At 35.2% G+C, this 12,704-nt stretch overlaps 1 protein-coding gene across 1 annotated transcript in view; it reads right to left on the bottom strand.

Annotated features, from left to right (window-relative positions):
• SRFBP1 (serum response factor binding protein 1) overlaps window positions 1–10,425 on the bottom strand; it is a 46,885-nt gene extending 36,460 nt beyond the window's left edge. The window contains exons 1-2 of the mRNA XM_017728293.1: window positions 10,316–10,425; window positions 9,281–9,353 (exon numbers count right to left, since the gene is read on the bottom strand). Coding sequence (XP_017583782.1) covers window positions 9,281–9,353; window positions 10,316–10,395 — 153 coding nt within the window. The 5' untranslated portion in view covers window positions 10,396–10,425. The remainder of the gene's footprint in view (window positions 1–9,280; window positions 9,354–10,315) is intronic.
• Window positions 10,426–12,704: the final 2,279 nt, after the last annotated feature.

The raw sequence follows: 12,704 nt of genomic DNA, 5'->3' as shown, positions 1-12,704 counted from the left end.
GGTGTCCCGCACGGCGCCCCCGAGGCAGCCAGAGAAAGGACGTGATGGATGCTCGCAGCATTCCCAAACAACAAGATAGTGGCTGACAAATGGGCGCGATCCGCGTAATAGCCCCCACCCGCTACATTCGGGTTTGAAATAAGAGACGGAAACAGAAACAAAGAGTGAGGACAGAAGAACCTGAAGAGATGCAGTGTGAAGTAGAAGAACGTGAATACACAGACCCTATATGCACAACCCCTTTGTCTGCTTCCAGAGAGAATAAAAGAAAGAAAGATTAGACACCATACAGAAAGAAAGAACTTCTTGTTTCCATTCCTCTTCTCAGTATGCACTGTCTCCAGGAAAACTACTCCTCCTCCAGGCTCCATAGAGAAAAAAAATAAGTTAGTTTTTGTCCTTTCCTAGAGATCTTGAAACTTCAGCAAGACAAACCTGTCACCTGATTTGCCCAGGGTGAGGAGTAAATTCTGGACAGAAGAGACCGTAACAAAACACACACAAAAAATTTTTACTTTTAGTATATGCAGATTTTCAAACTGGCTGTTAAAAGCTCCTCAGCAAAATATTGGTACACCAATGGCACAGTAATTACCCAGGACAAATACATGAATTGTGTAAAACTCCAACATCAATAGTTCCCTTTGTATCCTGGGGAATCCTCTTCCAGTTTTGTTACACCTTATATAGATGCTGTGCCGTATCTGATCATTCTTGACACTCTTCTTTATATTTTTACTAGCTTATTTGGTTGTTTTTTACATACACGAAGATGATTTGTGCAGTGTACAGTAAAATAATTGATTTTAATAGGAACAGACTGTCTTCTGTCTGAAGACAAGGAAGAGCAATCTAGCATTTTCACAGATATCTATGGTAACTCTGATAACCACCTCCTAGTGGTATTGGTAAAAGCCAATTTCAATCCAGTGAAAATGAACTACTGGAAATGTAATTCCCACCACCATCACACATATTACTTAGCATTTATCACCATTGAATTTCTTCAGTCATTTCATTGCCCAGTTGGTCAGTTCTGCAGTGTTTTAGTATTATTATCTTCACTACCCCAAAATTTTGGAATCCTCAAGCTCTGTCATTCATTCTCTTTTTCTGAATCATTTCCAGCACTGATCTGCACAGAACTCCACTTTTAGCTTTCCAACACTATGAAAGCCAAGCATCTATTCTTCTCTTTCACTTACTATGTTTAACTCTATGACTAAAAGAAGAAAATTCCACATAAAATCACTAGAGGCTTTGGAGAAAGCTGGACAACAGCTTTTAAAAAATAATATAAAACAATATACAGACTCAATTAACAATATCTACTATGTAGTTACTCCTTCAAAGAACTCCCACTGATTTGCAAGGTATGACTGTCATCTCCTAAAGATACCATTAATCTGCCTCATCCTATTAATCCATGTGTTCACTAAAGCCATACTTTTAATAAAAGTCTCAATACATCTGTTCAGCACTGAAGTCCTATTTACATTAGCATTACATTCCCAAACAGACTTCATCTATTTTTTTAAGCAGGAGGCAGCCATGGGGAAATAAGATTTTACACACAAAAGCATCAGTTGCAATAAGGAGTCACAGCAGCTGCAGTCACCATTCCGAATGAATTAATTTCCAAGTGACTATAAAGATACTCACAGTGATCTCCAATTTCTTCCTCCTCCCACTACAAACCCCTCAATTAGAAGAAATAGGAATAAGACCTTTACCACAATATTAAAGAATAATTTCTATTCATGAAGAACAAAAGATCTAATTTCTGTGGAAAATTTCTTCAGAAGAAAGAGGACAAAAAAGGACAGTTAATTAAGGATATTTAGATAGTTTAATATTGATCCACCATACTAAGTAGATTCACTGTTTACTGCAGATATTTTTGTTAGCTTCTCCAGAATAAACTAAGTACAAAGATCAGCTACCATACAGCAAGAAATTAATTAGAACTGCCTCAGAGATCTCATGAGGATCATCTTATCTTGACTACTACTACACCTCAGCATAGGATGGTCAAAATATAAAGGAAAGGTATGTTGTACTCACAGAAACATTATTTTCTGTTTCAGCTTCTCATAAATAACAGAAAAATTTAAGGAAAAGGTCCAAGTTGGTGCAATAAAGTGAAATGCATGCTGGGATGATGAAAGAAGCCAACAACAAAAAAATATCTATTTTGAATACATATAAATACTTTCAAAATGAGTGCAAAAACAAGCTGACACTTCTGTCATTATTTTGATTAAGTGGTTTGTTTTGCTATCGCTGATCAATTTTCACAAAAAGGCATATTTTTTTGCATTTTTTTTTTTATAGTATTGCAAAGGTTGCCTCTTTATTGAAATAAACAATGAAAATACACAGAATTCAGAAAGGAGATGATGTCTCATCTGCAAGCCCTATTTTTTCAAAAAGTGAAAATGGCTTATTCTGCACCCTTAAAAAAAATAAGATAGTAAAATTCTTATGCAAGACTTGAAAAACCTTCATCTGCAAGCCATATTTTTAGGTCAGCTGACAACCTGCACTTAGAACCTACTTTAATATTTTCCTTAAGTTGTCTCAAATCCAACAAAAAGCTGCCCTTATGATCTGTTTTGACTTTGTAACTAGGAATCTAATGCATAAGAAAAAAACACATGATAGCTGCTTCTATTTAAGTATCTTGTCAACAATTAAGTTTTCAAAATGAAGCTGATGATATTTTTACTGACTTTTGTATTTAAGAAATGCAGCTCATTTTTTTAATGTAGTCCAGGACAGTATTTCAGTATATTAAAAAAACCCAAACAAACTTCTGCTATCATAATGTAATAAAACAGTAGGAATGGCTGTCAGTTATTTTCTTCCTCCAAATTAAAACTGTACAGTACAAGATCCCACACTAGTTTTTCTTTCTTTCTTACAACTTTAAGTATTCTTTCATGCTCACTATCTAGGAAAAAAAAAAAAAGAAAGTATCATATTCTACAGCTTTCTCATGCTGAGATTGCTCATTCAACATATTTTGACCCTGCAGGGGGAGCAACCAGGAGACTAGCTTGGGAAAACAGTTAATATTGAGTATGGAGCTCCTCATTTTACCATAAATATGAATGGAAGCCATGTATACTGATGGAGTATGAAATGCTATGAAAATTAAGAAGAGAACTCAGCCAGTGAGTATACCAACCTGCCTTCTCACTATTTGAGAATCAGAAAAGGCTATAGGTAGGAATATTCAAGTAAAGAGGCTGTACTGAAGAGACACGTTTATGTAGGCTCCTGATGAGGCATTCCTTCCTCATTCTTATTCATCAATTAAAAAAACCATTAAACATCTCACTGTTTTCTGTATCTCCACACTGAGCTGTGGACTCTCGTTTTCCTCACTTCTGCTGCCAGTATACCTACAGAACCCATTCCTGCAGAGCTTCACACTCCACACTACTTGAAAATCCATCAGTTTTGTTTTTATTAACATCATCTGTGTGCATTCAGGCACAGTGTCTATATTCCTCACAGGCTGTCTGTTCTTGCTTCGACCTTCAGTGGACTTCCTGCTTGTATTTGGGCTCAGGAACACACTGTTTATCTGCAGCACCTTCTCCATTATGTTAAGTGGTCTTTACATTGTGCTCCCTACTTGGGAGAGCTTTTACTTCAGCCTTGACATCATTTTAGATAGTCATGAAATTAATATTCAGTTTGTTTAACAGAAATAATCCTCCTTACTAAGGCATACATTGTTCAAAACAGCAATGAACTGCCACTGGCAAAGTAGCATGTGCTGTTGAGAGCACAAGCAGCAAACTTTTGTGTTTCCTAAGAGTGCCTGACTCCTCGCGTGTGTACGCCTGACCAATGCACAAGTGGATGTATCTGCCACTCAAAGTCCCATGAATCCTGCATTACTGCAGAGGAATGCATCATGCATGGATAAAAAGTCAGACATGCAAGGATCTGGACCGCTCCACTGAAGGAAGGCTGAAAAACTTTGCATTCTAGCCCTTCTTCCTTCCCTAAAATGGTCTACAAGTGGCATTTGGCCCACACTGTTGTGAAAACTGAACCACCCCTGCCTCTGCCTTTTGTAGAGACGCATCAAGGACTGTTCTTAGGCTGATCACACTGAAGTTCAAGCACTTCCCATTCCTCTTACAAAAACTTTTACAGGTTAAAGATTCTGTAACATTAAGATGAATGTTTGCTATCTATTTTAAAAGAAAATATGCAAAATATGGAAACACATGCTAGGAGAAAGAAAAAGCAAAAAAATGCATTAGTTCCCACCTGACTTAAGACAATTTTACGGCAAGATGTTAACTGAAACCCAAGTTACGAAAGATGAAACCATTAACCAAGAAAACACTACTGGTAGAAGAAAATGACAAAAAACTTTACGAAAAAGCCTGGTATTTCAGAATATAAAAATTCCACACAAAAAGGCCATACTGAAAAACCTACCAAGTTCCTTAAGCTGACCTACTACAAAAATCATCAGTTACCCAGCCCTGTTCTCAACCTTACCACTGTTACTTTCAGGAAATTGAGTGATTGTTGTTCCAAGGACAAAGAGTGTGAAAGCATCCTTCAAACTGAAGTTCTACTTTTAGAAACCAATTTGGCTTTCAAAACTTTAATAATGGAGTTAATATTTAAGTCTACTTCTGTTAACATCTTGCTAGAATATGAAACTGAAAGAAAATAATGCAAAGCATTATTTTTTCCTGCATCTCTTGTACTAAATTAATTATTCCATGATAAATACTGTGGTTTTATTCCATGATAAAAACACCTTCATTGTATTAACTAATCTGTTTCTCCAGTGATAATTTTCAAGATAGAGAACATATCTTTCCAAGACACTTGAAAATGGCTGAAACCAACTGCTGCTCATTCCTAACAGCTGGAAGGCATTTTTCCTTCAAGCACTGCAAGTTGCCTGTTGTCCATACTTTCTTAAAGGGCATCCTCCAAACATGATATTGCTATAGCAACACCTTCCATAATGCCAAGGTTTTTGCTGTTAAGTTAAAGGCAAAAGTACTCCTAGACACATGGTAAAGAAACAGCAAATATATTAAGGTCTTACTTCAGCCAAGAAATTTAAGTAACTCAAGGTAAGCTACACATTGGTACGAAATTACTAGACAACCTGTTATTTTTGTGTAAAGAAACTTTCAAAAAATAATAGCTTCTTAAATATGATAAGCAGTACTCTACCATGGATAATTAATCCATTTTCATAGTATCATCAAGCCTGACAAGCAAGCAAAGAAATACCTGTAAGTACACACAAGTTGGTATTTCAAAGAAGTAGTATCATAGTAGAGACTAGAAAAGGTCATACCGTTCTTTTCTCCCATCTTTCGTGAATTGTTGAATAAGTATTTTATACAGTTTTGGAAAAATGAAAACTGAAGAACTCAAAAACCAATGTATTATTCCAATAGCTTTGAGAACTCCTGAAACCAATTAACCCAGTTCCTGCACCCATGTAGCTGAACTTTTAACTGCTCTCATTTCTCACAATGTTTACTTCTGATTGTTGTGCTTGAGACACTTTTAATTGTATTTGCCAGTTAAGTTTTTTTTTATTCTTCAGTTCTAACAATGCAAATACAGAGAATACAAAATTGTCATTCTAACAATAATACAATAGGTAATATTTGCAAATTCAAGTAACAAAAGGTTTTTCAATACCGCCCAGCACCAACACTTCATAGATTTTCAATATATGCAGATAGATATTCAATACACAGAATATATGCTCTGTGCATATGTGACTACACAGAGCATACTAAAAAAAGACAGGGACAGGAGTATTAAACCTAAGAAGTAAAAGCATCTTATACCGTATCATTCCTAGGAAACAGTGTATTTATAGTGATATTATGTCAGCACTGTCTGTTCAGAATTTACTTGAGGACAGGAAAATAGCATCCCTGAGAGTAAGTGGCAACATTTAATAACAGCAAGCATTTAGTCTTTCCTATTGTATCTACTGCATTATTATACTGTATATATATTATACAGTATAACAGTATATTATACTGTATCTATTGTATCTACTGTAGTTAGTAAAGATCCACTCTAGAAAGAGAAGTTAAAATCTTGTAACTGAAAGTTCAAATCTGTTTCATTCAGAAAAGTCCTGCTGAGCTGCAGGAAGTCTCTAAGCATTGCACCATCAAGCAACTGGGATGGTTTTCCTTGGGTGTGCTTTGGGTTTTTTGGTTACAGCCTGGATGAAAGACAACATTTGTTCCACAAAGTAGCAGCAGCCATATTGAAACACGGCTAACCAAGAAACAGATTCCCCAAGTAAATTAATTAGTACAAAAAGTTTGTGGGTTTACAGGCAGTTGAACTGAGGAACATAATTCTTAAGAAAGCAAAGAATTCTCCCTAATTAGGATTTCAAACCATTAGGTTTTTTTTTCTGAATAAGAGAAACTTAAGCCATTGCATTAAAAGCTTCAGTAAAACAGACACCTCTTTCAAGGCTCCAGAATGTCAGTCTTTCTTCCCTGAGATTGAAACAAATTCCCTGTAAAATGGAATCCCCCAATTATGCCTTCTGAGGTAATCAGAAGTCCTTCCAAAGACTTTGTTGCCAACAGTCCTCAGAAGGCTTTTTTTTTTGTCTTCTGGATATATGATAAGGAGAAAGGAGGTCTGGGTTTGTCCTTGACAGACGGAAGAAAAAAGGACTGATGTTTAGAAAGAGATGTCTTTGGCAACTGGGAAAACCTCAAAAAAATTTTGTACTATTTTCTTCAACCTACAGAAAGCCTTCATGCCTCCAATCAATAAAGAATTTCCAGAAGTTCTAAGTAACCACTTCAATAAACCTTTTATCCTGAAAATACACACGCTATTGGACTTTGGTGTAATGTCCACTTTCTGGCTCCAAACCACTTTGGCTGATGTAATTATTTTCTTGGATTTTTTTCTTTTCCACTGAATTGCTCTTTGCAGTTTGCAGCTCCTCAAGACTAATCATTCAGTAAGAGACTTTGAAGTCAGAGATTTTTTCTTACATAAAACATGTGAGGAGAAGTTCATGGACAACTTGGTGTTAACAGAACAGGAACAATTGCTATGTCCTGCACACAGACCACCAATTTTGAAAGGATTTTGAATCTCTTCTGGCATGTGTTTGAGATCCAGACGCTAAAACTGCTAAAATAATCTAGAATAATTCAAGCCTGCTCTAAATTGCAACTCTATAGATCTCTTCCTATTTCTATTCTCTCCAATCTTTCCTTAAAATTCTCAAATTCCTAATTGGAGTTATGTGAAAGTGTTTTTTACAAATCGTATGATCAATAACTTAGGACAAAAGGTTGCTGATACTGAGGCTTCACCAATATAAAATCATCCACTCATCTGAAAGAACATTACCAGTTGGTGTGAAAGCTGTCTTTTTTACTTTTTCCATGATGAATGAGGAGTATTTCTATTCCATCTCTAAAAATCTCTGTTATTCTAGAAATCAACAGTGGTTAAAAAAATACATAAACAACTAGTGCCTTTTAGCTTGTGATTCATAAGAAACAGAAATTTTTCTGTCATCTAAGAAAAAAATAAACAGTACAGCTAGTACGTGTCAATTTGTGCATTTTTAAAGACTAAAAATCTCCAAGTAACCCAACATTTTTCCTACTGAAATATTAATATAATGGTGCATTTTTTTTAACAATAAAGTCAACCTACAGCACTTAAAATTTCAGATAACCAAGTGCATTTACTAGCTATCTGCCTAAGAAGTGGGAGAGTTTTTCCTTCTCAGCTGCTTACTTTGAAGACTCCTCCCTTTCTACAAAGTATTTCAGAGTAAAATTTGCCTTCAGCTCTCTGGACTATAAATCTAATCTCCCTTGACAACCACTCTTAACGCTACCACTTACAAGCCCTGTACGTATTCATGCCAACTGAAGCAACACTTGAATGTACTTGGCCAATACAGTCCTGAGTGCAGGCATGCTTTAAGACGTCTGCATGAGCCAATCCTGGAAGGAAAAGCACAAAGACTCCTGGTAAATGCATGCAGAACAAATCTTGCAGTGAAACCCTCTCACAAACACTCACAAAAGCCCCATAAAACATGGACATTCGAGCTCAGTGCTCCAGCACACCTGATCACTTGAGATATTCTCTTAGGAACTGAGACACACAAACTTGCCATTAAAAAAATTTTAAAAACTTAAAAAAAAAAAGGAGAGAGAGAAAAATGAGCAAATACAAGACCAAGTTTAATACTGATGGCAAGTCATTAAAGCAGAGTGCCTCAGTATTACTGTCATGGTGTTTGAGAAGTGCTGTCTGCTTTCTTTTCCTTTTTACTGGTTTATGAGGACTCTTACTGGAAGTATTAAGCTAAAAATCCATATGATTCTACCTGATCTGGCACAGAGCACATCTAACTTGGTCAATGAAGCCTTTCCTGTTGCTAGCTTTTTTTGAAGACTAAGATAGATCTCCGCAAGGTTGAGGAAAGGAAGACAGTAACGTTAAAAAAAAAGAACCTCCCAGAATAGCACACAATAGTAAGAGTGATTTAATCACTACAGTTATCAACTGTAAACAATCAGTTATCAAGTAAACAACCAAAACAGCCATATTGTGAGAAAACATTTTTCATGGCCTATACATGACTCTTGTGCTCAACCCTTATGACTGGAATTCATAACTCATTTCAGCACACATAATTTTATGTAGTATCAACTAAAATGGAGAGATCAGCACAAATCATTATGAAGTAATAAAATTTCTGAAGCATTTTCTTGATGTCATAACATATAAGATACAAAAACTATCAATTGACAGCAAGGCTGAAAATAAAAAAAAGATTTGACTCAAGCATTGCCACTCCCTTGCAGACACAACTTGAAACTATAACAGAACTAAATACAAATGGCATGATGTTTAGAGCTTGGAGAACAGACAACACCAATACTATACTGTCAGACACACAAAATGCCTCCCCATACTCCTGAGCGCCATGAGAACTTTAAATTCTGTGCTTTAATGTTACAGTAAAAACTTCGAACACCACACACTGCTAAGCAAATTCATGTTTAGCCTGGAAAGCTTAAGACTCAAACTGTCTAACACCCTGACAAACACAAATATTCATCGTTTTCTAGTTGTGTTAATGTTCAAGCTTACTCTGAAAATACTTTAAGTTTCAGTAAGGCAGCAGCAGAGAACAGACAAAACTTTCAGTTACTAAAATAACTGCCTCTAATATTGAAATATCTAAACATGGCATTACCTTCATGGCATGGATTTCTTCTATTAATCTCTCAACTCGTTTTTGGTTCTTTAATTTCAAGTCTTCTGAACCCCTGCAAATGAAGTCTATCTTTATTAAGAAAATCTCAGTTTAATTACTTTATTTCCTTACTGGCAATACTAAATAGCAAAATAAAAAAATCAGGAGATGGAGCATAAACACAATCCCTTATTGTCACATGAACACTTTAGCAAAGAGCTGAACATAGCCTAACGCTTTTGCTGTTCTGAACAGTGGAGGAAACACTGAGGATTTAGCAGAACAACATGAAAAACAATGTTACTGTATTAAAAAAAAGTAAACCACAATTCATATCAACAATAGGTGACACTAGTGTCTCAAATACAATTATACTTTAAGATCTGAAATATTTAAATATGGAAGTTCATTGGGTTTGCTTCTTATTTTGTACAACTTGCTAAAATTGTGAGAGAAGAGTATGCTCAATTTACACTATGAACACAGTAAAAGATGTATCTCCTACTATCTCAAATAAGACACATGGTATTATGTTGCACCAATAATCTTTAAAAGTATAATCTACAAAATATTGTTTAAACTGTTTATATAAGAATTCATTAATAGTAATGATGAAAAATCAAGTATGACCTGTATATCTATGCAAACTGAAAGTATTTTTTGTTACACAATCTTGAAGACAACTGCAGTGAGAAAACATGGTGAAACTTAACTTTAACAACAGAATAACCTAAAAAATCAAATCTGACACTTCTGTAAGTGCTGTAAAAGGTTCTGTAGCTGATTCAGATAACCTTCCAATACATTAAATCCCACTACAAAAAGTCATTCCAATTCTGCTTTATGAAACTCCTTCTAGCTAGTATTTTTAGTCTAAAATGATGTAAAAATAAGACAAACAGAATTTAGGTATTTTAGTGCCTTAAGTTTTAAATGTAGTACATTTTTCACCCACTTTTCTGTTTTTGTGAAAACAATTAAAATACTGCCTCATTTATAAAAACACAAACAGGAACACTATTATTTAAAACTGACTTTTTCAATTTTAATTTCCCGATGTGTCTGGTTAGTCTGCGAATAGTCAGGACTCTGGCCTTCTTCACATCTTTTCTCATCTTCACAACCTGTAAGAAATATGGAAGACATTATAAAGTGTTTTCCTTGATTATGTTCCATATACAATACATTCATTACATTAACTTAAATTTTAGAAATTAGTTCAACAAAGAACTATTTTTGAAAAAAGAGTGCATTTCCCTGCTAACCAAATCCCATTTCAAATGAATTCAGATTTCCATTAAAATCAAACTGCTTCCATAAACATCAGAGGAAGAACAACCAACAGTCTAAAAATGCGTCTGAGGTCTAAACAGAAGACAAGACATTCCTAACTAGCCATATTTTAATATTATTCTTAGAGCTAGACTGAGGTAGAGATTTGAAAAGTCTCACCTTTTGCCTTCACTTGGCTTATTTTTGTCCCAGTGAAACAGCCAGCAGTAGATTAAGTCAATTGGTGTATAATACATAAAAGCATTTTCATTATGAAACACTTTGAAGTATTAAGGAAAGACTCTCAAAATAAACATTATTTATGATGGAACAGAATTTGAGATATGAAATTCTTTTATGTATTTGAATTAATTTTTGTTGAAAACAAAAATCCAAGTGATTTCTAACTTGCTACAGTCTGTCTCAATTTGCCATCCTACCCAGTACTCTATTCCTAAATGTAAAGCAGGCGGTTTTAAAGAAAATTTGACAACGATATTTTGATCTTACTACTCACTCCAGTAACAAAGAAAGAGAATTGTCATTATTATTAGACAGACAGGATGAACAAACAAATCTTCCCAATGTTTGCAACTAAATTCCATAATGAAAAACCTTATGCCCAGGTGCTGTCTTGCCAATGATGAACGTTTCAGAGATACAGGGAGTCAGTGGTGACCCTTTTTTTTACAATTCAACTTCCTCCTTATTTATTCATATATATCATACTATGTCTATTAAGATTTTATATTTAATAGTTTAACTTAGTATAACACGAAATACTAAAACAAACAAAAATAATCAGTCTTCCTGACAAAGACCAAATTTATCATAAATTGATCCAGTGGGATAAGTTTCAAAATTAAGTTGGCACCTCTTTCTCAATAAAGTTCTTTACATCAGATTTCTATTCTAATTTCTCAGAGATAACATCAAAATGATAGATTGATGATGACTGCACCATCTAGTCAAGTCCACCAGGAATATCACTACTATAAACCTAAACTGAAATAAAAAAAAAAAGGAAAAAACTTCAAAGCTCGCAGAGCTGTATTTCACACCTGTCATGGGGAGTCTGGCTAGTATATATACACCCTGTGCAGAGACCATAAAGATGATACTAAAAAATAAACAAACAAACAAACAAACAAAAAACCCACATACTTTGCACTAATGATTATGTTTGTAGCTTAGGTTACTGACTCAATCAAGTTGTTAAGCCCTGAACTGTATTCAGCAGTGGCTTAACTGAAGGCTGAATCAGAGCAAAACAATTTCTAGAGAGGCGTACATGCTCCCTACCTCTGCCAGGGAAGCCAAGGAACATGGGGAGCAGCGCTCCTCTGAGAATCAAGGGAGGGGAATTGTACGGGGGGCAGTGTTAGCCACTTACACCATGAGAAATGAAAAGGTAAAGAAGGTTTGTGGGATGAAACAACTAACCTAAAAGTGGTCTCGTGTTCCAAAAATTGTTACAGCAAAGGTCAGTACTTACCTTAGTTACCCTAGTAGAAGGAACTACACACAGGTCTACCTACAAAATCATTTCTATTTCAGTTAACAGCTGAAACCACATACCAAGAGACACTTAAGTGCCAAGTTTCTGCTATACAGCAGCACTGCTCAAGTCTTTACCATGCTAAGGAACAAATCCATAACATTACCATTTGCCATCAAGGCATGCAGATATTTCTTTTTTAAAAGACACTGAAGGAGATTATCATAGGTCCCTATAGTACATCATCTTCTAAAAGGAAGAAAAATAATGCAGCTTCTGGTTGAATACCTCTTTGATACTATGTACATTTAGTGAGTTTGGAATGTCAGATGCAAACTGTGTATGCCTTCTTAGAAAGTCTGGGGAGGGGGGGTTGTTTTGAGTTTGGGGTTTTTTATTCTCTATTTTTTTTAATAACCACTAGAAACATCCTCAAGCTAGAAACACACTGGAGTTTAAGTAACTCATACTTTACATATTTGTTACTGTGTATGCAAACATGAAGTATATTTAACTTTCTCTCAAAAATATTTTGTCATTTATTTTTTATTAGAAATATTAATGCACACACAACATGTTTCCAGGGCCTACAAGAGCCAAACTCCAGCTTCCTCTGCTGCCAGCCAATGAAGGCTGTATAGACACGACAGCAGG

This window comes from Corvus brachyrhynchos, unplaced genomic scaffold, assembly GCF_000691975.1.
Source record: "Corvus brachyrhynchos isolate BGI_N302 unplaced genomic scaffold, ASM69197v1 scaffold90, whole genome shotgun sequence".
NCBI classification, from domain to species: domain Eukaryota; kingdom Metazoa; phylum Chordata; class Aves; order Passeriformes; family Corvidae; genus Corvus; species Corvus brachyrhynchos.
The sequence above is the reverse complement of the archived record's forward strand: the minus strand, read 5'-3'. Positions and strand labels throughout refer to the sequence as shown.